The sequence below is a fragment of the Oncorhynchus tshawytscha genome, linkage group LG28 (genome assembly GCF_018296145.1).
Source record: "Oncorhynchus tshawytscha isolate Ot180627B linkage group LG28, Otsh_v2.0, whole genome shotgun sequence".
Classification (NCBI taxonomy): Eukaryota; Metazoa; Chordata; class Actinopteri; order Salmoniformes; family Salmonidae; genus Oncorhynchus; species Oncorhynchus tshawytscha.
Window position 1 is genome coordinate 30549218 of NC_056456.1, and position 27434 is coordinate 30576651.

At 42.0% G+C, this 27434-nt stretch overlaps 3 protein-coding genes across 7 annotated transcripts; 2 read left to right on the plus strand and 1 right to left on the minus strand.

The window, feature by feature from the left end:
- Positions 1 to 360: 360 nt before the first annotated feature.
- Positions 361 to 3980, plus strand: LOC112244654 (stress-associated endoplasmic reticulum protein 1). The gene is made up of 3 exons (XM_024412384.2): positions 361 to 628; positions 986 to 1061; positions 2748 to 3980. Exons 1-3 carry the CDS (start codon positions 545 to 547, stop codon positions 2786 to 2788), a joined length of 201 nt encoding a protein of 66 aa, XP_024268152.1. The 5' UTR covers positions 361 to 544; the 3' UTR covers positions 2789 to 3980.
- A 2021-nt stretch (positions 3981 to 6001) lies between these two features.
- pcyt1aa (phosphate cytidylyltransferase 1A, choline a) lies at positions 6002 to 12720 on the plus strand. 4 transcript variants are annotated; one of them, XM_024412320.2, is made up of 10 exons: positions 6002 to 6360; positions 7984 to 8125; positions 8782 to 8902; positions 9051 to 9150; positions 9344 to 9460; positions 9672 to 9823; positions 9938 to 10016; positions 10115 to 10257; positions 10945 to 11133; positions 11349 to 12720. In XM_024412320.2, exons 2-10 carry the CDS (start codon positions 8115 to 8117, stop codon positions 11541 to 11543), a joined length of 1107 nt encoding a protein of 368 aa, XP_024268088.1. In that variant the 5' UTR covers positions 6002 to 6360; positions 7984 to 8114; the 3' UTR covers positions 11544 to 12720. The 4 variants fall into 4 exon arrangements, with proteins under 4 accessions (XP_024268088.1, XP_024268089.1, XP_024268090.1 ...); XM_024412321.2 differs by having other exon boundaries at positions 8024 to 8125; XM_024412322.2 differs by lacking the exon at positions 7984 to 8125.
- Positions 12721 to 13526: 806 nt separating this feature from the next.
- On the minus strand, positions 13527 to 24963 carry ap2m1a (adaptor related protein complex 2 subunit mu 1a). Of its 2 annotated transcripts, XM_024412318.2 has the most exons (13): positions 24761 to 24963; positions 23786 to 23907; positions 17466 to 17731; positions 17287 to 17369; positions 17129 to 17134; positions 16866 to 17001; positions 16426 to 16570; positions 15994 to 16014; positions 15408 to 15533; positions 15085 to 15220; positions 14782 to 14879; positions 14539 to 14650; positions 13527 to 14434 (listed from the first exon to the last, which is right to left on the minus strand). In XM_024412318.2, the coding sequence occupies exons 2-13, from the start codon at positions 23857 to 23859 to the stop codon at positions 14300 to 14302; spliced, it is 1338 nt and encodes a 445-aa protein (XP_024268086.1). In that variant the 5' UTR covers positions 23860 to 23907; positions 24761 to 24963; the 3' UTR covers positions 13527 to 14299. The 2 variants fall into 2 exon arrangements, with proteins under 2 accessions (XP_024268086.1, XP_024268087.1); XM_024412319.2 differs by lacking the exon at positions 15994 to 16014.
- Positions 24964 to 27434: the final 2471 nt, after the last annotated feature.

Here is a 27434-nt window from a genome sequence, read left to right on the forward strand (position 1 = left end):
CGAATATCGACACTGCCGCTTGAGTACATTCTGACCATTGTTTGTTTGGGTAACCATTGTCCTACCTTACATGTTCCCATATACAAAAATGAAGACACTACTGAAATTAATTTTAAAAACTACTGGAATGAATTTGAAATGAACATGTCTCTGTCAATGCAGCCATCGAAGTCAAGTGCATTAGGTTTGCATTTACTACATATATCAAAGTCGAAAGAGCTGAAGTACTAGAATTACACTAGCAAATGCAATAATATGGTAAGCGATAGTTTGTAATGATCAAAGTGGGAAGAACTATATCGCCACACAGTGAGCGGCGGAAAGATATAGCAAATATACATTGCACGTTCGAAATGCGGTCTTCCTGTGTGGGCGGGCTTAAGACTTTGCATACGTAGACATTTGCCCTGCTTTTATTCTCCCTTTTGAAACATTTTGTACTGTAGAGTAGACGAGTGCCAACTGCATACCAGTGAGCCAGATTAACCATATAACTAACATTCCACATTTTTGTAAAATAATTCATAACCTACTTATTTGGAAGATGGTCGCCAAACAGAGGATTCGTATGGCCAACGAAAAACACAGCAAGAATATCACGCAAAGAGGCAACGTAGCCAAATCTACGGTAACATTTGAACCATTTTATTTCGGTTTGCAAACGGGTTAAGGAATATGTTACTTAAAATGAGTAACTAGCAAATGCTTAATTTTCTGATTGTTTGCTAGTTGTTTTTGTTTCGTTTTTGTCAACATTCACTTATGCTTTGCCCATAGTATATGCAAATTGCCAAGTTTCCCAGCACAAGCTTTCAATCTTTGGTCATCTGTTGCGATAGTATCCATGAAATGTAATATCATACAAAGTTGTTTACTTTCTATTTAAACAGCTGTATGTTTCTGATTACCGGTTTGAGAATGATACATGTTTGACCGTTGCCATGTTAGTACAGTAGCATGACGTGTACTGTATTTGGTTTCACAGAGAAACCCTCAAGATGATAAGGTGGCTGTGGGACCATGGCTGTTGGCCCTCTTCATCTTTGTTGTGTGTGGATCAGGTGAGTTCTGTTGACTATTTGACTCATTTCCCAGTGATGATGAGCAGAACTCTGAAATTGATCCATACTTTATCCCAGACACATTTGTTGATTGGAAAGGTGTATCCAACATTCTGCCGAGCTTGTCATAAGGCCAGATGAAACCAAATTGCTTACCTATCTATACCTTTGAGGTCTACAAGTGTAGATTTGGAACGTGAAATCGTACTGCTGGGGCAAATTGTGTCCTTCCATTGCTTCTTTCTTCATATCTGAAATGAGCATGTTTTCTCTCTCAAGTGTGAGCAGGTGTTCACATTCCCACAGGTGTGATGTCTTGTACGACTTGTTATGGTGCTGAATATAACGTTGAAATAAAAAACATATCTCATAACCTTATCTCACAAACAGTCTTTGAAGTAGACCAGGGGTGTAATCATTAGTCCAAACTGTAGCAAACGGAAAATCTTTTGCAACAAAAATTAGTTTCTATTGGACAAATTCAGGTAGGTCCCTCCTTGTTTGGTTCCTAGTATACACCCACGTCTACAGTATGAATGTCCCGCCTACTTCCTGGATCATGTACCACTCAGTTTTTGAATGGCCTTCAAGACTATATCATCAAATTCCTATGTAAGATTTTATTCATATTTGTGGAATCATTTACATTTACCTGATGCCTTTCCTTAAGGTTTTTCAATTACATTTTATTTTTGTGTAATTGGGTAGAATTAAATTAATCCACAAATACTAATAGAATTGTACATATACAGTATCTTAAATGGTCACGGTTTCATGATGCTATAATAAGGCCATTGAAAAACAGTGTGGGACATGATCCAGGAAGTAGGCAGGACCTTCGTACCGTATTCAAACCAAGCAATGGTCTCATTTAGGGGTTTGTTAGGCTCTTTAATATATGCCATATAGCAGACGCTTTTATCCAAAGTGACTTACAGTCATGCATGCATATATTTTACGTATGGGTGGTCTCTGGAATCGAATCCACTACCCTGGCGTTACAAGCACCATGCTCTTCCAATTGAGCTACAAAGGACCACTATATCTCCTCACAGCCATAGGGTTGTCAGCCTCTGCACATCTATCTTTTTGTCAATATTTGCTTTTTGACAGGAAATATCAATGCGCTTGTTGCCTCTCTCAGCTAATATTAGGGAAAGACCAGTTTTGATAAGTGTTCGAAGAACTCCGCCTGCTAACTGTTGGGAGTCTGTTTTCGTCATTTATCCTGGGTCAGACAGAATGTTTGTACTGTTTCTGTGTGGTCTGATTTGACATTTTGGCTTACTCCCTTGTCCTCCCCTCCCGCTGTTTGTCCCAGTCCAGGCTTTTAGTAGTCAGTGGGTTTGGCAACACTTTCAGAGATTCCAGCAGAACATAATAGAGCAATTACATTAGTCACCTTGGAAACATAAATTAATACTTTGCAGGAAAGGAGGGATATAGTCACACTGGCAAGTTAAAAGAAAGGAGAAAAGGTAAACTATTCCAGCAGTATATTCTGGTAAGTTCCCAACAGTGTTCCGAGCTTCAATGACAACTGCTGTTGTCAGTGAATAAAAACCTTCACTTTGGGTCAGGGTTTTCTAGCGTCATCTGAGGGGTTCTTTGACTCAGCTAAATTCCTTGTCAATGAACTCCAGTGTAGATTTGTTTTCTTGACATTTGAATTATCTCTCTCCACAGCTATCTTCCAGATCATTCAGAGCATTCGGATGGGCATGTAGGATGAAATGTCCACCCCGTTCATTCCACTCAGTATCCGCCCAACCAAGTACCACCTCTCTCAGCTCGATGACGTCCCATTATCCTTCACTCAACATTCTCAGTCGTCTTAAGTTGCACACAGCTAGGCCAAGGACGATGAGCCACTGTCTTGCACTTTGTGACTTTCTGTTCTTAATTTGTATTATTTTGTTCAACCTTTGTTATTTGTCTCTGGTTACTTTTGGCAAGCTCTGTCAAGTCATTCCTACCTTGTGCCTTAAATGATAGAGGTTAACCATTTTCAGCACACAACAAAAACCCATCAAGCTGCATTCCAATAGTGGGGTTTCTGAAATAATAAGGTGATGTGCTCTGTCAATCTCAGGCAAGTTGGCCATCTTGTGGAATTGTGAGCTCTGTTTTTGGTGGTCCTTTCTAGAAGTCTTATTTGCCACCACTTTGTTGTAATTTCAGTGTGTAATATGAACTACAATTTCTACTTTAATTTAGTGTATTGAAAGAAATGTTTTGCTTTGAACATGTTTTCTGTTTGGTAGAATGGCCAAATGCCTTGGTCAGACTGGAAAGAAATTCAGCAACACAAATCTTAGCACAAGATTTGAAGCTGGATATAATACTCATGCCAAAAGAACAACTAAATGGTAGAAACCAGAGCCATGTATTTAGAAAGTTAGGACATTGAAGTTATGGCATTATGATGCATTTACATGACACCTTATCAAACAGTTCCAAATGGAATGCTCAAAGCCGCTAACATGGCGTTGGTTTAAGAAGTTGGGCAAACTCTATATGGTTTTGGTAGAAATTAGTGGTACGTAATGATAAGCAGTCCTATTGTTTTTTTGCGGTCTAGTCCTCATCTACTTTTTAAATATTTTGTATCTATTGATTGGCCCTGCCTATTCTTGCGGCTTTGGGATTGTCAACTGATCCACAGTCGGTTGAATATGGATCAGTAAAAGTAAGATAAGGACATCTTCAAGCTTTGGTAGTTGATCTGACGTCCTGTCCTCATGTTTACGGAAACAGTTCAAGGCTCAAGATTACTGGATAAAATGTCATTATCTTCACTAAACCAGTGTTTAGAAGTAAATATTAAGGGCTGGATGAAAATGTCAACCTGGTTATTTTACTGTGCATAAAGTATGCTGGCAATGCAAGAGCAAAATTAATAAAATATGATAATTGGTACATTATTTTGTGCTTTTCTTATGTAAGATGCCAATCATCACCCAGAATAAATACTAACATATTTGCATGTACAGTTGAAGTTGAAAGTTTACATACAATTTAGCCAAATACATTTAAACTCAGTTTTTCACAATTCCTGACATTTAATCCCAGTAAAAATTCTGTTTTAGGTCAGTTAGGATCACCACTTTATTTTAAGAATGTGAAATGTCAGAGTAATAGTAGAGAGACTGATTTATTTCAGCTTTAATTTCTTTCATCACATTCACAGTGTCAGAAATTTACATACACTCAATTAGTATTTGGTAGCATTGCCTTTCAATTGTTTAACTTGGGTCAAACGTTTCAGGTAGCCTTCCACATGCTTCCCACAATAAGTTGGGTGAATTTTGGCCCATTCCTCTTGACAGAGCTGGTATAACTGAGTCAGGTTTGTAGGTCTCCTTGCTCTCACACGCTTTTTCAGTTCTGCCCACAAATGTTCTATGGGATTGAGGTGAGGGCTTTGTGATGGCCACTCCAATACCTTGACATTGATGTCCTTAAGTCATTTTGCCACAACTTTGGAAGTATGCTTGGTGTCATTGTCCATTTGGAAGACCCATTTGCGACCGAGCTTTAACTTCCTGACTGATGTCTTGAGATGTTGCTTCAATATATCCACACAATTTTCCTATGATGATTTCCTATGATTACCTCATGATGCCATCTATTTTGTGAAGTGGACCAGTCCCTCCTGCAGCAAAGCACCCCCACAACGTGATGCTGCCACCCCCGTGCTTCACGGTTGGGATGGTGTTCTTCGGCATGCAAGCATCCCCATTTTTCCTCCAAACATAACTTTAGATAACTTTAGACTTTAGATTTGGTCATTATGGCCAAACAGTTCTATTTTGTTTCATCAGACCAGAGGACATTTCTTCAAAATGTACGATCTTTGTCCCCATGTGCAGTTGCAAACTGTAGTCTGGCTTTTTTATGGCTGTTTTGGAGCAGTGGCTTCTTCTTTGCTGAGCAGCCTTTCAGGTTATGTCGATATAGGACTCATTTTACTGTGGATATAGATACTTTTGTACCTGTTTCCTCCAGCATCGTCACAAGGTCCTTTGCTGTTGTTCTGGGATTGATTTGCACTTTGAGCACCAAAGTACGTTCATCTCTAGGAGACAGAACGCGTCTCCTTCCTGAGCGGTATGACGGCTGCGTGGTCCCATGGTGTTTATACTTGCGTACAATTGTTTGTACAGATGAACGTGGTACCTTCAGGCGTTTGGAAATTGCCCCCAAGGATGAATCAGACTTGTGGAGGTCTACAAAAAAATTCTGAGGTCTTGGCTGATTTCTTTTGATTTGCCCATGATGTCAAGCAAAGAGGCACTGAGTTTGAAGGTAGGCCTTCATTTTCTGTAATTTTCCAAGCTGTTTAAAGTCACAGTCAACTTAGTGAATGTAATCTTCTGACCCAATGGAATTGGGATACGGTGAATTATAAGTGAAAAATTCTGTCTGTAAATAATTGTTGGAAAAATTACTTGTGTCATGCACAAAGTAGATGTAACCGACTTGCCAAACTATAGTTTATTAACAAGAAATGCGTGGAGTGGTTGAAAGACAAGTTTTAATGGCTCCAATCTAAGTGTATGTAAACTTCTGACTTCAACTGTATGTACACACACACACACATCAGTGGAGGCTGCTGAGGGGAGGATGGCTCAAAAATAATAGCTGGACTAGTATCAAACGCATGGTTTGGATGTTTGATTCCATTCACTGCATTCCAGTCATAGCATTTCGTTCCAGACATTATTATGAGACATCCTCCCCTCAGGAGCCTCCACTGGCATGCATACATACATAAAATTGTAGTTTCCTAAAAAGGAATTTGCCTGAATAGTTAGTTGCCTCAAGGTGGCAGAATAATACCGTTCTCTGACTTCAGAGATTTCCGCGGAAAATTCACCGGAAACGTCAGGCTATCCATTTAAAAATAACGTCATTTCCTGGAAAGATGTTCTGGTTGTTGTAGTTCCTATGTGGAGTAAACCACATACTGTAATGTCTTTGAGTAAACCTGTCAATCCGAGGACTGCAGAAGTACTGTGTTGATAATCCGTCTGCTCTTCCCCTCTACATATCGAGCTGCTGGCACAGTTCGTGACATTGGACTAACGTTACCTGCTTGTTGGGAGTCGGTAAATTGTTATACTAGCTAGTTATTACATTTAGCGTTAGCCAACAGCTAGCTAGTTAGCAGCAGAAAGCGCACCAACTTCACAGTCAGTAGGTAGCAACGATTTTCCTAGAACACTGCCTATGAGCTAGTTTTCAACAGTAACGTTAGCTACTTCTACACTGCAAAAAACCCAGGCCAGGCACAACGGTAAGTTCGTGAATCATATTACAGTAAATATTTTTAGCTAGCTAGCTATAGTGTGATCAGATTGTTTTCCCATAGAGTTATACCTGGTACAACTGGCTACCTAGCTAGCTATGTACTTTGTTGGATTGTCAGAGATAGTCAAGCTAATATATGTAAGACAGCTTGTTATTTAAGACTGGACATCTGCACTTCGAGGTCACTCTCTCTTTGTCAGTTAAACGAAGCTAGCTACGTGTGATAACCCCTAGCTAGTTTTTTTTGGGCTGGTCGTGCACACACTTTTGAGTCTATGCTCCTTTATTGGTGATTGTTGTCAGTCAACAAGAGATGACTAATTTTCATGCAAATGTTTTCACCTATGAAATACTGCACCAAACATCCCCGTTTGATGTAAAATTGCGAGACTGAGATCTCCTTGGCAAAAACGTCAAACTTAATGATTTCTTGAGTTATCTTAGATTCATTCTGACTTCATTCTGACTATTTTGAGAGTGGCTACACAGTGACTCAAGATGGGTAAATAGTAATATTGCTGCTTTTTTTTCCTCGTTATTCAAGTATAGGTATTTTCAAGTGAAGGTCGAAGGTTCGTCTCGAGAAAATATTTTGTGTGCATGAACAACCGGGAAAAAAAACCTTGCCGAAGACCATAACGTCACAAAGTGTCATCATAATATATGCACAAACTGAACTGTTTTGGATAGAAAGCATGCGGACGCCTTTACTCGACACAGGAACCCCGTGAGTGAGTGACAACGTTGGTGATACATACACCCACCATACGTTTTACTATCCGTGTGTGGACCTAAAATTGATTTAAATTAAAAATCATATTTTCAATAACCCCGAACTCGTATCACTATCCCCTAACCGTAATTGTAACCCTAAACCTAACCCTAAACATAAAATAGCCTTTGTCCTCGTGGGGAAGTGGGAACTGTCCCAATGGGGAGACTTTTCCTTGTTTTTCTATCCTTTTGGGGATTTTCGGTACCCATGAAGATAGTAATACAAGCCCACACAGTCACGTTGCTAGATGATGTAGACTGGAATAGAATATTTTTTTGTAGTCTAAAGTCGCTAACAGGTCCCATATGGAACATACACACGGGTAAATAGTTATGGGAACGTTGTGTTTTAACCGTTTCAGTTTGGCAAGCCTATCACTTGAATCGCATGTATCGTCCTTGGTCTTCTCCTTATCGCAACCAATTTCAGACATGACAAGAGAATCTCTGAAACAGTCCAAGGCCGAGTTTGTTGCGCAACAAGCACCCCCCCTTTACATAATCCAGTACTAATCCAGTAGTATTTTTTGACTAAAGAATATTACAGCCGTCAAAAGAATTTTAACACTCGACTACCCTAAAGTGGAGTGAGTTTTAAAATTTTTTTTACCTGTCACTGATTTTGTTAGTGCAAAGGCATGTCCGGAATTAGACGAGGCAAGAAATACATATTTTAAATTAAATTATTTCCTGAAAAATGTGCATATTTATTATTTCAAATCTGTACGGTATTAGTGTCGACTTCAAAGTGTGGGTGATTGAAAGGCCAGTGAACGTGTTCACCGAGAACATGCCTGGGTTATTATGTAACCGCACCATTCGACCCTGCCGGCAGACGCAGAAACACACCACTCGACCTTTCTACCTCCTTGTAGTGCCCAGTGGATGGACGCCGCCTTGTGGTGGATAATGGAATTGGTGTGAATTGCATTCAATGTAGTAGACTCATTGGGGAGAGACTGATCTATGACAGACAGGTAACTGCCAAAATAAAGGAAACACTTGAGTTAATGAGGGATACAAAGTATATTGAAAGCAGGTGCTACCACACAGGTGTGGTTCTTGAGTTAATTAAACAAGAAACATCCCATCATGCTTAGGGTCATGTATATAAATGCCCAGTTGCCCATTATTTTGACTACCATGGCTAGAAGAAAAGAGATCTGTGACTTTGAAACAGGGGGGTTAAAGGGTGTGTGTCTCAGTCGCCAGATCTCAAACCAATTGAACACTTATGGGAGATTCTGGAGCGGCACCTGAGACAGCGTTTTCCACCACCATCAACAAAACAGCTGATGGAATGTCTCATGGAAGAATGGTGTCACATCCCTCCAATAGAGTTCCTGACACTTGTAGAATCTATGCCAAGGTGCATTGAAGCTGATCTGGTGGCTCAAAGCCCTATTATGACATTTTTATGTTGGGGTTTCCTTTATTTTGACAGGCTTATTTCTTACAAAGGTATAACTTTCAGTAGCTGCAATAAGACTCCTTGTTTGCACATCCCGCTACAGGTGAATGTTGTTTTTGTCCATGCAGACAGCAAATTCTCTTTTTTGGAATAGTGCATCTTATTGCTTTTTCTCTTTAAGCAAGATGATAGCTGTTACTGTGTGTGTGTGTGACATTTCAGCCCCGGGATGGAGGCCCACAGCTCAAGCCGGTCCAGCCTGTCCAGGAAGAGGAGGAGAGATGGGTCTAACGGAGAGACCGAGGAGGTAGAACGGCCAGGGAAAGTCCCAAGATCCACCGTGGTGAGTGAGGAAGAGGCTTTATGTGTGTGAGCAGACTTCATTTACAGGGAGTTGATGTGTGTTGGTTAAGATAAGATAATGAGTCATGATTCTTATGAAGGAAACCCTTCTCATGGTTGTCATGGTAATAATGTGTATTCGTACATAGGGTTTAAAAGATCCCGCCCCCTATGCTGATGAGCTGGAGTCGGCAGAGGACACTCCATACCTGCGAGTCAGTATGGACGAGGCCAAGAGGGGAACTCCATGTGAGTCGCACGCACATCAACACACACTACACTCAGAAACACATCTCAATCACTCTCAAACTGTAGCAAGCAGTACCATTCAAAAGACATGAACAGTTCTGAAAATATAAGGAATGTTTTTCTATTGACGTGACCTGTTAATGACGTGACCTGTGATTGGCTGTCATCACCATCATGTCCCTCTCTCCCACAGTTGATAGGCCAGTTCGGGTGTATGCAGATGGCATCTTTGATGTGTTCCACTCAGGCCATGCCCGGGCCCTCATGCAGGCCAAGGGCCTCTTTCCGAACACACACCTCATTGTGGGCGGTGAGTGTCTCACTCTGGTTGTCAACCTTTCCTCGCTCAACATGCCTTGAGTGCCCTCTTGCTGGTTTACTGTCTGTCCATTTATTTGGTTCTTCAGAGGAAATCATTTTTCGGAGGCATAACGCCAAGCACCCTCTATGTAAAGTGCTCGAACTAATTCAAGTTTACTCACTTCCCATGAACCGCCATGCTTCTTTTCCTCTCGTCTCAGTGTGTAGTGACGACCTGACACACAAGTTCAAGGGGTTCACGGTGATGAACGAGGACGAGCGCTACGACGCAGTCAGCCACTGTCGCTACGTGGACGAGGTCGTCAGGAACGCGCCCTGGACGCTTACGCCCGAGTTCCTCTCCAAGCACAGAGTGAGAGAGAGGAAGGATGGGGGGGTGGAACGCAATGTCGTGCGTTCAGAGTGTATTTTGTCTGTGCGGTGTATAATGTATTCCTTCTCTCGTTCACCCCCCTCACCCCACCAGATCGACTTTGTTGCTCATGACGACATCCCATATACATCAGCAGGCCAGGACGACGTTTACAAGCACATCAAGGAGGCGGGTGGGTACCATAACAACCAGCAGGAATGTCCATTATGAATGTCCTGGGACCGTGTGTCACGATGACATCTCTCACCTTTTGGCCCTTTGTGCCTACAGGCATGTTTGCGCCTACCCAGCGGACGGAGGGAATCTCCACCTCGGACATCATCACGCGCATCGTCCGCGACTATGACGTGTACGTGAGACGCAACCTGCAACGCGGCTACACGGCCAAGGAGCTCAACGTCAGCTTCATCAATGTAACACTTCATGTTACTATCATTATTATTAGTAGTAATGATGGTATTTGGTTGATTACTTTTGATGAGTCATAAGGAGCAGTAGTTGTGAGAGGTAGCTATTGGTCTATTTGTCATTGCATCGCAGTGCTTAAGGCATAACTACAGACCCGGTTCAATGCCAGGCTGTGTTACAGCCAGCCCATGACCGGGAGACCCATGAGGCAGCGCACAATTGGCCCAGCATCGTCAGGGTTAGGGGAGGGTTTTACCGGCCGGGATTTCCTTGTCCAATCGCACTATAGCGACTCCTTGTGGCGGGCTTACTTCAATCGTCAGCTGGACCGGTGTTTCCTTCAACACATTGGTGCGGCTGGCTTCCGGGTTAGGCGAGCAGTGTGTCAAGAAGCAGTGCGACTTGTCAGGGTCGTGTTTCGGAGGACACATGGCTCACGACCTTCGCCTCTCCCGAGTCCGTAGGGGAGTTGCATCGATGGGACAATTGGATACCATAAAATTGGGGAGAAAAAGGGGTGAAAGGTATATTTGTCATGGAAGACAGTGGGATCAGAATTAGTTGTAGTACTAGTTGTATTTGAATAAAAGCTGCTAGGAAACATGATTTGTTTACTAGTTTAGTTCAGCCTACTTGCCAAGGTCTGGCGTTATGACACTGTACTGGTATGACACTGTGTCCCTGTCTTTCAGGAGAAGAAGTACCACCTGCAGGAACGTGTGGACAAGGTGAAGAGGAAGGTGAAAGATGTGGAGGAGAAGAGTAAAGAGTTTGTGCAGAAGGTGGAGAACAAGAGCATTGACCTCATCCAGAAGTGGGAGGAGAAGTCCCGGGAGTTCATTGGCAACTTTCTGCAGATGTTCGGCCCTGAGGGAGCACTGGTGAGACCTTTTTTTGTTGTGTGTGTGTATTTTAATGTAGACTAGAATGGTGTCTCTTTTGTGGCAATCCTAATTTACTGCTCTGGGGAATAATATAGTGGAGCGTTCAATGGAAGATGTCGTGCTGTAGATCAACGTGGATTTGTTTTATAGCCTAAGAACAACAAATTAACTTGGAATCTAGACTGAGATGCTGCCTCTCTCTCTCTCTCTAGAAGCACATGTTGAAGGAGGGCAGAGGGCGCATGCTGCAGGCCATCAGCCCCAGACAGAGCCCCAGCAGCAGCCCCACCCGCGAGCGTTCCCCCTCACCCTTCTTAAACAAGGCCTCACCTTCCCCTCCATCCCACCACAGCGCAGCACGGGGATACCACATCAGTGAGGATGATGATGAGTCTGATGAAGATTAAGGCTCACTTTTTAAAAAAAAATCTTGGTCTGTTAATCCCGCCCCTCAGTCCGTCAACAATATCAGCATTCAACCCCTCCAAACAAATCATCAGTATGTCCACTTATATATGTATAGCATTGTCTCTCACTTCATTTGCTCTACCCATTTGATTTTTTCACTCCCTTTTTCAATTGGTATCCATATCTTATGGACTATACTACTTTGTCAGTCCAAGGAGGGTTGATGCAGTGTAGTTAATTTTATTCAGTCAGTAACCACTACTCACTGGAGGCATTTGGAGCTGTGTTCATATTACCCTTCATGTCACTTAAATTTTAATTTCTCACTGATGAACATTTCTGATGCACGCTTCCTACTCAAGATGTTAATCTTGGCGAGGTGATTTTTATCTTGTTAACCTTGAGTTTAGTGGGGAATTCAAGTGTCCCCCCCTTATTGTGTTGAGGGGTGTTGAATTCCTTCTCAGCAGAGCTGAGTCTTTTTCTTTGCAATGTAGGAACCATCAGTCCCTTGCTCTCCCCTCAGTGTTATTGTGCATGTATGTAAACTGCTAGTTGTGTAGGCATGTCAATGTCCTCCATCCATGGACTGACCTGGATTCAGCTTGACTTTTTTGCACATTGTAATAATGCTTAGTTGGTTTTGATGGTCAGTCTTTGGACAGTGGATTTTAAAGTATAGTGCCCAGCGTTAACTCCAGAACTAGATCTTGTTCAGTAGGGCTCAAAGGAGGTTCTTGTCAAACCCCAAAAAACAATGTGCCCAATAACAAGACTTCATTTTAAAAACGACTGGGGAATACCATTTTGTCCCATCTCTCCCTCCTGTAGTTGGGCATTGCTTGTTTTTGGCTGATCCCTTACTGGGCTTCGTCTCCATGGTGGCAAAGCAGGATTTAAAAAAAATGTATTTCCTATATACAGTAGGCTAGCTGAAAGATGGGATTTTAAGCATCAGTCTATTAAAATTGCTTCTCATTAGGGGCATGGGCTATAGATCACTTGGTGGCAAGACTTGTCTAACTATATACATGGAAACAAGAACATTGTTTTAACTATTATTGTTTGCGTTGAATTTGTAGGGCCAAGAGAAACCAGTAGAACATGAAAATGGAATTTTTAAAAAGTTAAACCACAACCATGTAAAATTTCTTTAAAAAAAAAATCTGAGTTGAATCCTCCTGCTTGATTGTGAAACTCAATGCTTATTGTAATAGCCGAGTGATCACACGACCAATACGCAGTTACTACACACCAGACCAGCCACACATTAAATCAGAACCCTGCTCAGTGCACTAGCTGGACCTATCCTTCAGGTTTTGGGCGATTGATTTGACAAGGGTCACAGCCCAATCAACGCTAGGTGCATTGTTCAGAAACATCTTTTCCATAATGCATTCAAAACTAGTTTTACTTGGCAAGGCAGACAGCACGTATGCGTTATCAAAAGAAACCATGCAGCTATCCCTAAGTCATTACTCTACGTGCTTGACATAGGTCACTTTGTTGAGTGTCGGCTTTGCATTAGTTTTGAAATTTGTTCAATCACTTCTCACCCGGTACAAACTTGGGCCAGCTTAATCAAATCCCCCATTGGCTGCGTTCCAGTATGACTACATTGCAGATTTTACAACACCTAGAGGTGTCGGTCATATCAGGTAACCACATATAGCAATTTGATGACATGGCACACTACATTCTAGTCTTTGCATCAACCAATGGTTGTCTGCCCGGAACACAACCTATCCTTTACTAGCACGTGTTCATGTAAATTGCAATAAGGCACAAGGGTTTGTGGTATATTGGCCATATACCACAACCCCCGAGGTGCCTTATTGCTTTTATAAACTGTTTACCAATGTAATTAGAGCAGTAAATAGTTTAACATCCGTGGTATACGGTCTGATATACCTCAGCTGTCAGACAATTAGCATTCAGGGCTCGAACCACCCAGTTTAGAAAAAGACAATGACAGGCAGAGCTGGTTACATGATGCGATTTTACTGGACAGTCACCAGGTTTTACAAACAAGGCAATGTGACCACCGGGGGGTGGGGCGACCTCATCACGGGCTCTGAAAAGGCAGGTCAGCGCCAAGCCACTGTAGTGCTCAGGTTGTATTCCACCCAAAGAAACATACTACCATTTACAAACAGCCAATTATCAATAAGCTCACTAGATGCATTTCACAGGTAAGAGAGGATGTTGGACTCAAAAGGCCATTTAGAAAAACGGTGGATAACAAGTGGACGCTTCGAAGACCTTGACCCTATAATAAAAACTGCAGACTGGACAGTAACACTTAACCCGGACTTTCCTCCACATTATGGACCCTTCAACCCCACCAGTTTTCACGTTATTTGTATTCTTTCTATACAGGGGCAGCTTGTTTGCAAGTTGAAGGTAGACTCATCAAAATGATGTTGCCATGAGCAGCACTGGCTATTGAAATAAGCAAGATGCAACACTTAGTGCAGGGCACCAAAATAGCAGAGAAGTTGAGCTTCAACGCTCTTAGTTGCTGCAGAAAATGACCCACTATGCTGTTTACTTTCTACATCATATCGCTGAGTCTACCTTTAACCATAGTAAGAGATGCCATACTATGGTTCACATTTTGCATATACAGTATCTGTACGTTATGCCAGTTTTTTTTTTTATTCATCCCTAACATTGCGGAATAAAGGGAAGAGAGGGACATAAGAAAATATGTAAAGTGTGGAGGGAGAATGCTAGGTATGCCTCAGCTCGCGCTCTAACATCGAGTCTCGTAGATGCCGCTTCGGCCAATGTAGCGCACCCATTTGACAACATCATGATCACTGTAGTTCAGCTTGGACTCAAACACCTTCAAGTAACGCACCTTCAGCCCGGAGGGGGCAAATGGAACCTGAGGGGTACAAAGACATCCAGGTTACAAGTTCTACACAACTGCATATTAAAATGCTAAATTTGTCATTACTGCTGTGAGGGTGAGTGTGACTGCAACCTTACCTCAAAGTTCATGGAGATGGGAGGACGGGCCCACTTCTTCTTATCGTTGGTGGGCAGCAGCTCGATTTCAGCACTGATCTGAGATTCCTTCATCCCAGCCATGCGCTTGATCCTACATGCAGGGAAACCCACAACAATACAGCATCAGAAAGAGACATTCACAATCAAGGAAGGAGATACAAAACAAGAGTGTGATCTTTGGTACTGTGATGGGGAGAAGCAGAGGGTTGAAATAATACTAACTTCCATACGATGGCGTTCTCGCTGGCCTTGTACTTGGCCTTGCCTTTCATGCAGATCACCTGGACACCGCTTGTGTTGAGCGGCGTGGGAATGCGCACCTGGAGCAACAGAAAACAAGTCATAACATGATCAACAAATTCTCATACAGCAGTCTAAACCTGAACTTTTTAGAACAATAGGTGGAATTCACAGACCAAGAAAATACAAGGTTTATGAGACAAAACACAATATAAATTTCAAAAGAACAGGTTTACCCCAAGGTTACTAACCACAATCTAAAAAGACAAAAGGCTGAATAGCTACCTCAATTTTCTGGGCCAGTAGCGAGGGTTTGAAGTTGGACTTGATGACCACTTTGACCTCCAGTTTGGTGCGGCCCACCTCTCTGACCAGCGGAATGACTCGGAAAGGTAGGATGATGTCTTTAGTGGTACGGTACCTGGTAAAACCACACCACACTCATGTCAAAGCAGACACATGCAGGGGGCAACAGTACAAAGACATCCAAAGATAGAGGGGCACAATCATTGGGCACATATAAATGCACACAGAAAGCGGGATGACTTACAAAACATGCGCGTTCACAGGGTAATATAGGTTTGAAGTTTAGCCTGTGACACACTTACCTCATGAGCTCATACTCTCCATCCGGGGGGATGAAGCTGATGCTGCGCTCCGAGTCAAACTTACTGAGACGCACACACTGGTTGAACGTACAGTCATCGATGGCTATGGACTGCTTACCACTGGTACTACAGGAGCAGAGGGAGAAGGGTTGACTGTCTATGCACCATACACACATTAAAAACTAACACACAAACCAGCCATTTAAAAACATACTACTCTACATTCCCCACACGTCACCACCACCACCCAAACACACAAACACAAAGACACACAAAAAGGGATACCACAGCAACCCAGTGGATGCTAATCTCCATCCCTGTCAAAGACTGGGTCAGGGTTAAGGGTCAAGCAGGTGGGTAATAAAGCTAACACTCACTGATGACTAAGAAATACACAACCATTGGGAAGTCCACTAAAGATTTGAGGCGGCTAGTTAGATTCTCATCAATTAGCAGTCACACTATTCGATTAATACAGTAAATGTTGGGAGCCTCCTCAAATGCTTAGTAAAGCAGTCGCCATTAATGACACCATAGACAAGACAGCAGGGAGGTATGGGAGTAAGGCCAGATATCAATACAGTACCTTCCTCCTCCCCCTAAATCACTGAGGTACAGAACAAGAGAGGGAAAGAAAGATGTATCGAATGGAAAAAATGGTAAGTCTCAACACAAGCTCTATATAGAGTTCCTAGTCCAGGGACTGACAGTTGGTCTGATAAAGATCGCATTCCTATTTCCTACACAGAAGAATAAGTCAGAATCAACACCAAGTTTAAAATCCATTGAGAAATACATTCTTTATCTGATTCTGCAGCATAAGTCTCATGTATTAAGCTCCAGCCCTTTAATGACAAGCTCTGTCCAGAGTTGGGGTCAAATGCTTTTCAATTCAGAACAGGAACTAAAATGGAATTCCAATTCTCCTCATGAAATTTGCAATTGGAATTTCAGTTTACTTCCCGAATTGAAAAGGAATAAACCCCAACCCTGGGTCCATCCAAAAAACCTTACTCACCTCTTTCCCACCTCATCAGTGACACCGCCTTTACCCGCCTTATCAATGACAATTTTGTCATTCATGCCAAATTTGCACTCCGGCATTCCACTGAGATAGCTCTTCATTACCACACGGCCGGACACGTGGGCACTCAGGACCTGACCTGGAGGGGATAAAAGTGAAAGGTTCAATCATTAGGGCCTTTTCTCAATCGCATACTCCTTGTGTCCTCTCTCCTCAAAAACCATTGGAAGAGAAGCTCAGAGGGGAGGGACCTCTGGCTCTCTCATTCAATGGGTTTTGAGGAGGCGGCGAGGAGAGAGGATGCGAGCTCTATGCCATTGTGATTCTCCCATTGAAACAACATTACTCCTACACTTCCTCTAGTTATTTTTGCTCTTAGCATATGCAACACCTGTTTAGGTCATTTACTTTCAAGTGTTATGACCAACATTCACCTTGAGGCGACATAAGCAGGTTGACACTCTCCAGCACATCTAAGAAGAGCTCATTGCGTCGATACTTGATGCCTTCGCGACGCCAACCAATCTGCCCAGTCACCTGACTAGTGATCTGAGACTGCTCTTCCTTTGTCTGTAAAAAGAGAGAGGGAGATCAACATGATATGAAGTGGAAAAAAACAGCGTATAGTTGAAACCAGGCCCAATGTCCCAAATAGAACTGAAATCAACAGCCCAAACCAAATGAGGCTCATCATTACCTGATGCTGCATCCGGCAGTGTCCACAACCCCAGAGAAAGAAGAAACAATAGGAGAAACCTTTAGAAAACAGTTGGAAAACTGACGGCACACAAGTTCTGCTACAGAGTCCATTGCAGAGGTCATCAGCAATGACAAGGGGATACTTCTCATCCTCACCTGGCCCTTGATGCCCTGCTGGGTGATGAAGGTCTTTAGTGCTCCAGTCTCAGAGTTCTGGGGATACCCGAAGTCCAGGATCTCTGCACACAAAACAAAGAAACCAAATCATGAATAAATGAAGGGTAAGAGAGAGTAAAGAAGATACGAATGGCATGACTGTGCGAAGTGACAGTTACCGTCGAGCAGCTCGTAGATCAGCACAAAGTTGTTCTTGATGTTCTCTTCGCTGACCTTGCCAAAGTAGGCGGCCATGACGTCGCACATCTTGTAGAGGAACTCGAACACCATTGCGGCGTTGACATTCTGCTTGGTGACCGCCGCCAGCCAGATGTTGGAGCGCTTGACATGGAAGAAGCTGGTACGTGCAATGTTGGTCACAGGAGAGCGCACCTGCTGCCGGGCATGGATCACATTCACACGGAATGCGTCCACCGCGTTGCGCCTGAGAAAAGGAGGTAGAGAGCAAGATACGGATTACTTTCATGTCAGGAGTAATGAGCAAATGTGGAAGAGGATGTTCCTCCATCTGCAATTGATCACAACAAAAGCAACCTCATCATTTCACGCTCTTGGTTAATACGCATATACATAAGTAGTCTAAAGTAATGTGTATAAATTACCAGTCTCCTCTAGGCTTTCAGAGGGATAGTCACACTAATCACCTACACTACCTTCCATACATTCCCTTTTGGATGTCAAGTAGGTCTGAAGATGTATAAATCACTACAGTTCTTACTACAGATGAGGCAGCATGTCCAGACAAGATTGTCGATTCTCAGTGATGTGCAATATACTGGAATAGATCCTTAGGTGACGGGTCCACAACTTCTGTGAGCTTGAAAGTAGTGAAAATGATATAGACCACAAAGCTACTGCCTAGTAGTTAATCATACCACTATTTGGAACCTGAGCCGATCCAGGGAAATAGTTCCCAGAAATATGGATCTCTGGAACCAATTTCAGATTACGGACTCTGCAGAGTCAGGACTGCACTAGTTAAGACAGATGGAGGTAAAGATGGAAGGTGCACTGGTACTATACTTGCCCATTTAACAGAGTCTGTCCTGCGGTTTTTCAGAAGGTAATGTCCATTAAGGTGGGAAGAGACACACACACATAAAAGTATGTGGACACCCCTTCTTTAGTGTATTTGGCTATTTCAGCCACACCTGTTGCTAATAGGTGTATAAAATCAGTGAGGCATTAGTTGGTTGCAATAATTAACTTTGTTTTCTTTGGTCACTGATATGTCAGTTGACATGCTGAAAGTGTCATCAGGTAGTTGCTGTGGGTCAGAGGTCATGCATTGGGAGTCAGGAATTGGTTACCATGGGTCAGGGGACATGCTCGATAGGCTGGTGCATTGCTTACCTATTCCTACAGTGGCAAAGACGGCGATATGGAGGAAAATGGCAAACGGATAAAGAGATGAGGGATGATGTAAAGGAGAGAGAGACAAAATGCACACAAATACATTTTTGTGCATAGAGCGAGTAACAATGTGTTGAAATACCATCCATGGTAGAGGAACACTGTAGTCGGCAACCAAATGCAGTTTCAATGTGTTAAATGAACTACTTTTACCACCAATAGTGGTTTAATTTAAAACTTCTTAAAATCTTAAGCAGCTTGAACGTGTCGAGTCTCCTCTGGAAAATCTTGGCAGTTGAACGTATTGATCCTGCATCAATCCGAGCTGTAGTGGTGTGGTTAGATAGTTGGTTGAGCATTTGCTACTCCAGAGAGCTTGCAATGTCTGAGACCTGATACAATAGTGATTATCCACAAGATGATAGTCGGGTATTAGCACAGTTATTTTCTTTGGTGGGTGCAAAAAAAAAAAAAAATGTTTTTTTAAAAAAAATGAGTGGACCCATCTGTTGAACTCTTCCTGTTGGATGAGTTGTTTTGTTTATCAAAGAGTCAATTTAGAGTACGTTTTTCTAAATTTTCACCTGACAACCAAGGTTACGATAAAACATTCCCAACGCAATATTTATATAGCTTTCACAAGATATTTGTAATGCTGGTCCAATATCTCAGTAGTAAAAACATTGTACTCAATTTCAAAAAAGACAATTACCAGCCCATTAAATAAAGGCTTACAAGGCTCGACTGTACTTCTAATAACCGGTTTACACTAATTCCTCTACATGTAAAAACTGCCTTCCACCTCACTTTCCTAACCACTAGATAAAAAGGACATGAAACTAATGAAAGCAGCTACCCATAACTATGATCTTGTGAATTAGAGGTTAGGTTTGACAAAGGGCTAGAATTAGAATGATTGATACAGTGCATTGAGGTGATGCCTGTAAAAAATGTACACACACTCCATCACCATTTGGAGGAAAAGACCAATAACTTAAAATGGCATGACACTTGTTTTAAGACCAAAGTTAACATAAGTAATTACAATTATATATTTATTTATTAGGCTGACCCCATTTAGTTGACTGGTCGATTGTTTGGTCAATAGTCTGTTGGTCGACAGATTTCTTTAGTCGAGCAGTACCAAAATGTTGTTTTTTTCTTCTAAATATCATGGTGTACAATTCACCTCTCCGATTGGCGTCTGAGTACCAATCCATTGTAGAGGCCATGGGGATGGCACAGTACATTAGTCTAAGGAAATTGTATATAGTTATATTACATAAGAACAATGGTGCAACAATAATACAAATAATATTTTATAACAAATGCTCTTTCTCCCGCGTTGGATAGAGGTTGCTCTCCGTGGTTCTGAAACGCATCAATGCGCTGTTGAATTGGCATCTTTTCCTAGACCATGTTGCTATGTGCATAATAGCAAAGTTAACCAGTATATTGGTGTTGAGAACAATGCAGTGGAGGCAGCAGCAGAATGAGGAGATCAGAAAACAGGCCTTGCATTATGGACTAAGAAAAGTGAGGAGAGAGGAAACCAACTTGTGTATAATCAATAGACTAACTGTTAAATGTGCCTGGCTTTACAAATCATCCATGTATATATATACAGAAATAAGACAGATCCTGCTTCTGTTGCCTGTTTGTGTGTGTTTAATAGCCTACTGAATCCGTGAGCACGAAGCCTCACGCAACGACATGTCAAGTAAACAATTACACAAATGTAGTTGTTTTTAATCTTTGCTATAAAAGCTTTACACTTATTTTCATTAGAACAGCTTCTGGTATTATTTATCATATAGTTAGTGTTGTTTACATTGTTCCAAATTGTCAGAATAATTACAATACTATAAATATAATTTAAGTATGCTCCTTTTTCTTGATCTCCTTATTGTTAATATTATGATCATTATAATAATAGGTAACGTCATTATCATTAGTAGGCTTAGCATAGTAGTCTTGTATTACCACGGTCGAGTAGTAGGCATAAGAGTACATTCTGTTTTGTCTTAATACCGTAACTTACTTAGGCCTATATTTCAATACTTATAGGCTACTGTATCAATAAATCATCACACACCATACGAGTCATTCGTGATTTGAAATGCAATTGCATTTGTTATAAAAAATTTAAAAAAATAGCTTAAACAATATATAAATCGTTCCATTTCGGAAATTGCATTCACGAATGAACGAACGTTCCGAGTTTGTTGTAAGCTATTTATTGACGTGATTATGATATGCTATAGGTCAGGCCCTATTGGTCATGTGCACACGATGCATAGATGTATTTTGTAGAGAGCAAGGCTTGAGGGAATAGGGAATGTTTTTCCAAAAAATATGAGGGATTTCAGTAACAGAACTTATCAGAAATGGCTGTAATTAAGTTTGCAGCTTAAGCAACACAGACCGCGCAGTAAGTTTGAGCCCGGCACAAAAAAAAGATGGATCTCTCACATTTACATAAGTATTCTGACCCTTTACTCAGTACTTTGTTGAAGCACTTTTGGCAGCGATTACAGCTTTGTCTTCTCGGGTATGGCGCTACAAGCTTGGCACACCTGTATTTTGGGAGTTCCTCCCATTCTTCTCTGCAGACCCTCTCAAGCCCTGTCAGGTTGGATGGGGAGCGTCGCTGCACAGCTATTTTCAGGTTTCTCCAGAGATGTTCGATCGGGTTCAAGTCCAGGCTCTGGTTGGGCAGCTCAAGGACATTCAGACAATGAACCTTCACCCAGGGCTGAGGATCTAAGCGCGTTGGAGCAGGTTTTCATCAAGGATCTCTGTACTTTGCTCCGTTTATCTTTCCCCTCGGTTTGGACTATTCTCCCAGTCCCCACAGCATGATGCTGCCACCACCATGCTTCACCATAGGGATGGTGCCAGGTTTCCTCCAGACATGACACTTGGCATTCAGGCCATGGTCTGAGTCCTTAGATGCCTTTGGCAAACTCCAAGCAGACTGTCATGTGCCTTCTACTGAGGAGTGGCTTCTGTCTGGCAACTCTACCATAAAGGCCTGATTGGTGGAGTGCTGCAGAGATGGGAGAACCTTCCAGAAGGACACCATCTCCACAGAGGAACTCTGGAGCTGTGTCAAAGTGATCATGGGGTTCTTGGTCATCTCCCTGACCAAGGCCCTTCTCTCCCGATTGTTCCAGCAGGCCAGCTCTAGTAGTATTGGTGGTTCCAAACTTCTTTCATTTAAGAATGATGAAGACCACTGTGTTCTTGGGGACCTTCAATGCTGCAGAAATGTTTTGGTACCCTTCCCCAGATCTGTGCCTCGACACAATACTGTCTTGGAGCTCTACAGGCAATTCCTTCGACATCACGGCTTGGTTTTTGCTGACATGCACTGTCAACTGTGGGAACGTATAGAGAGGTGTGTGCCTTTCCAAATCATGTCCAATCAATTGAATTTACCACAGGTGGTCTCCAATCAAGTTGTAGAAACATCTGAAGGATGATCAACAAAAACATGATTCACTTGAGCTCAATTTTGAGTCCCATTGGAAAGGGTCTGAATACTCATGTAAATATTTCAGATTTTTTATTTTTAATACATTTGGAGAAAAAAAATCTAAACCTGTTTTTGCTTTGTCATTATGGGGTATTGTGTATATATATTTGAGGGAAAAAGCAATTTAATCAATTCTAGAATAATGCTATAACGTAACAAAATGAGGAAACCGTGAAGGGGACTGAATACGTTGAATACACTATAATGTAAACTCGTACATCGCCTTGGTCCGTACAATTGCCCTTATTTTAGCGCCCCAAAAAGGTAATACTTCCAGATTACCTGTAATGTCAATACCATTGTAAAGCACAATTTCTCCCCTTTCCAACAGAATCAATTACATGACCTAAACGCTGCCCATTTCCACATAATTCAAGCAGGCAATGAGCCCCGTTGGGTCTTTTTAAAAATGGCGAGTGGGGAAGCGAAACTAATGCGTGACAGTGAGAAGGACAGTTGTGTGGGAAAATTGCTTTTTTTCCACTCGATTTGTCCAACTTATCACCTCTAAAATGTAAATAAAACACTAAAGATTTTATATAATGTGTCATTACATAACTATTTGAAGGTTTGTGTCGAATGTTAATCAGGTTTTTAGGGCGGTGCTAAAGTGATCTTCGAAGTAAACAGCGGCTTTGAGAATGATGATTGCCGGCAATGGCGACGAAAAAAGTGACTAGGTATCCCCCTTACCCCAGTCACTGTCCATTTCTTGTTTTTAAATGATGAGAGAAGTGCTACACCTGGTGGAGAGAGATTTTAAGACAGAAATATTTGCTTTATGCCTGCTGTACATTACAACATGACATGTCAAGATGTAACGGAGGGTCAGTTCTCTCAACTTTTCTCCAATACTATAGAGCCATTACCCTGTCGATCAACGCCTGAATAGAAACCTAGTTCACACCCCCGATTTTGACGTCACAGTCGCTACAGTCCCATTCGTTTTCTTTGTAGGCTTGTTTGAATGTTGCGGTTGCGCACATTTGTACGGAATGGGGTAAGTTTACATTACTTGATTAAAACACAGGATGTCTACATGGAAAAATTCACTTAATTTCGACCAATCGGTGGGTCGAAAGAACAGACTCTTGGTTGACCAAAATTTGGGGGTTTCCTTCCCCGATCCCTCCCCTGAAGCAAACCTAATCAGACAGGGCTTGACAGGTGAAAGCTGTGTGATTACTTACACTGATCAGTTCACATTGAACCTCAGTGATCACTTCAAGGCAGAGCAGTCGGGAAGTGAGCTGGCAAGCTAGGGGTTGGGTCTATCAAATTCTAGATTCTATTGCCAGCCGTTATGCCCTTGAGCAAGACACCTAACCATCCCCCCAACAACTATTCCACGGGTGCCCCGTGTGGCAACCCACTGCTCCAACCTGCATGTGCGTCTTTCAGAGGGGTTGGGATAAAGCAGAAGTCAAATTCCTGTTGGACCTTGTGTACAATTGACAAATAAAGTGATCTTATTCATCTCCCTAACTTACCTCAGGCCAACCAGGTGGACACCATTTCCTATCTCCTTCTCCCCTCGTAACAGAACCCACTTCTATAATCCCCAGAACCAATTACCACCTTACTTACCCTATGTCATCGCGGTAGACACGAGAGATAAGGACCTCCCCTTTGTGGTTGTAGATAAACAGTCCTCCAATCATCGTGGCTGCTCCTTAGTCCAAACTGGCCATGGTGAAAACAACACCCACCTACCGAAGAGCGAATGGGTGATAAGACATTTCACCAAGTCAAATTCATGTTACATGCAGTAGTAGCTTAGATATGATAATGAGAGCCATTTTAGTTAGTCTTAATGTTTTGCAAAATTCCCTATGAATAACCTATGAATAGTATGGGAGTGGTTTCAAGTTCATATGGACGGTTGCTGGTATTGGATTGAAAAATACAGAATTTCTTTATTATGCCCAGTGCGGTGGGGGACAGAACGTATTAACGTTAATCATTTGCTGTAGTTTATAATATAATGAGGCGTACGAATAATATGCATTAAATGAAAGACATTCATGGAATTCTAGCTGTGACCAGTTACGGTAACAGAAGGCGAGACAGTTCCCCGTGCCAGCACCTGCTTTTACTTAGCTGGACACACATATAGCTGGATTAGCAAGATAATTTCCCTTCCACGAAAGGAGGATGTTGTTTGACTTGACGGACACGGTGTGCATGGCATGAAGCCACTAACGTTAAGCGGTTTACTCGCTGTTTTATTGCCCCACCAAGATGTCTGCCTGACCGGAAAAGATAGCTCGCCATCTCGACAATTTCATAAATTGTTTATATTCTCCCTTCACTTTAACGCACAACTGAAACGTATACTCCACCATGTCTTGCTAGCTACACATACAACTTTAGTGGATAGTTGACCTTCGGTTTGGGATAAACAGGATGGAGAGTTAGCAAGACATACTATAGTTAGCTAGCTGCCAGCCTAAAATTAACGTTAGCTAGCGCCTTTCTGGTATAAACGCCGGTAGCTAGCTAGACTGTGTTTACTGTTGAATATGTTTGACTAGTTTGTCTTCGATATAATTACAATCTTACCTCAGTCTTCTCACACACCTAAGTCCACGTCCCTTTTTACTCCGATATATTTCAGGGTTCGTTAGCAAAAGTTCTACAACACACACTCGCTAATTATGCTCCTACTGCTTTCCCCTCCTCTTTAGAAGTCAGTTGACCAGCGTCTTCTTCTTGGTGAGTACACCGCCACCAACTGTACTGGAGTGTGAGGCCAGTCACGACCCAATTACATTAAACTTCCTTCATGAGTCCTCTAAGAAATAGAGCCCTGAGGGCCACGCCCCTTTCCTCCCACTACACCACTCAAACTGGAACGAACTACAAAAATCTCTGAAACTGGAAACACTTATCTCCCTCACTAGCCTTAAGCATCAGCTGTCAGAGCAACTCACAGATTACTGCACCTGTACATAGCCAATCTATAATTTAGCCCAAACAACTACCTCTTTCCCTACTGTATTTATTTTAGCTCCTTTGCACCCCATTATCTTTATTTATACTTTGCACATTCTTCCACTTCAAACCTACCATTCCAGTGTTTTACTTACTATATTGTATTTACTTTGCCACCATGGCCTTTTTTTGCCTTTACCTCCATTATGTCACCTCATTTGCTCACATCGTATATAGACTTGTTTCTACTGTATTATTGACTGTATGTTTGTTTTACTCCATGTGTAACTCTGTGTTGTTGTATGTGTCGAACTGCTTTGCTTTATCTTGGCCAGGTCGCAATTGTAAATGAGAACTTGTTCTCAACTTGCCTACCTGGTTAAATAAAGGTGAAATAAAAAATAAATAAAAAATATTTAAAAACCCGTCAAAGCCTCTCGAACCGGTGATGCCAATTTAGCAATGTTGTTGTTAGATTTAGCAACTTTTCAGACTACCCTGGCAACTTTTTTTTCAAACAGCACCTAGCAACAAATTTAGCTACTTTAAAACATTTATTTGGAACTTTAGCAACTTTTGAAAAGTGACTCAAATTCTAAAATACACTTATTTTCCCTCTAAATGACACAAAAACGATTTTCTGTCACACACTCAGTCACAACACACGTGCCTGGTTGCAAAAGTGCATTGTGAGTGACGTCACCAGCAGGCGCTCAGCTCGTGCACAGGCAGCAGCAATTTCAGCAAATTGCAAGTCATTGTTGGCTGGCTGCAGCAGTAATAGTACGGGTTCGACGAGGCAAACCCAATGAATATAGTTGGTCACGAATGTTTGATCTTGAACAGAACTTACAACATCAATTAACATGTCTCAATCAAAATTGTGCAGCCAGAAGTACAGAAAAGAGTGGAAGTCTGTCTGTACCTGAACAAATGTCAAGTCATATTTTTTGTAGAGATGGCCAGTCAATTTGAGTAACGTTACTGTGTATTCTACGTAATGACGCAGTTTTACGTTATCACGCAATGACATCACAGCGTTATTTAGCAACTTTTAGCAACAAATCAACCTGCCTTAAGCAATTTACCCTGAAAATGAGTTGGCAACACTGTCTCGAACCCCTCACACAATCTCTCCCTATCTACATCATACAGCTCCCAAAATATCAACACATACTCCATCGTTTCCTCCCCTTAACACTCATCACACAGACCTGTTTCACATCCACAACGTGGCATTCAACCCTGTGTGCCCAGCGGAACCCATAGTCTACTCCACACAACTTCCTACATCCCATACTTCCCACCTGTCCTTTACTGACCAGTGCACAAGGTAAAATTGTCCCTACTAGCCTATTGTGTCACACTCGCAAATGCTTCACAATGTATTTCTTTGTAGGCTATAGCCTTAAAATAATTGAAATAACATAGCCTACATAATTAATTGTCGTTCCTTCTTAGGCTCCCTGCCTGGTTTCTGACCTATTTGGATTGCTTATATGTTGTTTAATATAACATGTAGCCTATTTGAAATGATGAGTGCTTATGGGGCGGCAGGGTAGCCTAGTGGTTAGAGCTTGGACTAGTAACCGGAAGGTTGCAAGTTGAAACCCCTGAGCTGACAAGGTACAAATCTGTCATTCTGCCCCTGAACAAGGCAGTTAACCCACTGTTCCTAGGCTGTCATTGAAAATAAGAATTTGTTCTTAACTGACTTGCCTAGTTAAATAAAGATACATTCACCTTTTCATGTTTATTAAATAACTTTTCATTCATGTCATATGGTTTGGTTTCAATACTTTAAAACCAAATGGTAGGTCCAGGTAGTCACACAAATAGATGGGTGTTGGTTAAATTGTGATTTTTATGAATTGAATGAATTTGGAGAGGCATTTTATTTTCTTTGAACAAGGAGGCAAGGAGGTGGAGGCCCCAGCGCACCACTGAGCGGGATTTCCAACTGCTCAATTCTGCTCATGTACCAGCATCCCACTAGCAGACCAATGATACTCCTTCTTCTTTGTTGGTATCATGGTGTTCACACATTTTTGTTTGTGCAGACCTCCACCTACAGTCAGGTAGTGTATGGTCAATCTCGTTACATTTTGTGATATGAAAATAGAAAGTGGAAAAAAGAAAAAAATTGCACCACCAACTAGCCAACACCTATACCACTATTTCATAAAATAACAATCCCTACCCCATTCCACTACTTTGACCCTAACTGATCCTAGGTTGGGATTATTTTGTTCAACACACCTTGTAACTCTTCTGCAGTTGTCCAGATGTATTACGACCATGT

Bases quoted from the DNA above. Each gene is read 5' to 3' on its own strand.
- LOC112244654 (XM_024412384.2), top strand. From the start codon at position 545: ATGGTCGCCAAACAGAGGATTCGTATGGCCAACGAAAAACACAGCAAG. The intron at 629-985 runs GTAACATTTGAA...TTGGTTTCACAG, and splicing joins GCAACGTAGCCAAATCTACG to AGAAACCCTCAAGATGATAA. The intron at 1,062-2,747 runs GTGAGTTCTGTT...CTCTCTCCACAG, and splicing joins CTTTGTTGTGTGTGGATCAG to CTATCTTCCAGATCATTCAG.
- pcyt1aa (XM_024412320.2), top strand. The intron at 8,903-9,050 runs GTGAGTGAGGAA...ATTCGTACATAG, and splicing joins AAGTCCCAAGATCCACCGTG to GGTTTAAAAGATCCCGCCCC. The intron at 9,461-9,671 runs GTGAGTGTCTCA...CTCTCGTCTCAG, and splicing joins CACACACCTCATTGTGGGCG to TGTGTAGTGACGACCTGACA.
- ap2m1a (XM_024412318.2), bottom strand. From the start codon at position 23,859: ATGATTGGAGGACTGTTTATCTACAACCACAAAGGGGAGGTCCTTATC. The intron at 17,732-23,785 runs GTAAGTAAGGTG...TCCTTTTCTCAG, and splicing joins GTCTACCGCGATGACATAGG to GCGCAACGCGGTGGACGCAT. The intron at 16,015-16,425 runs GTGAGTAAGGTT...TCTGTACCTCAG, and splicing joins ACTGATGAGGTGGGAAAGAG to TGATTTAGGGGGAGGAGGAA.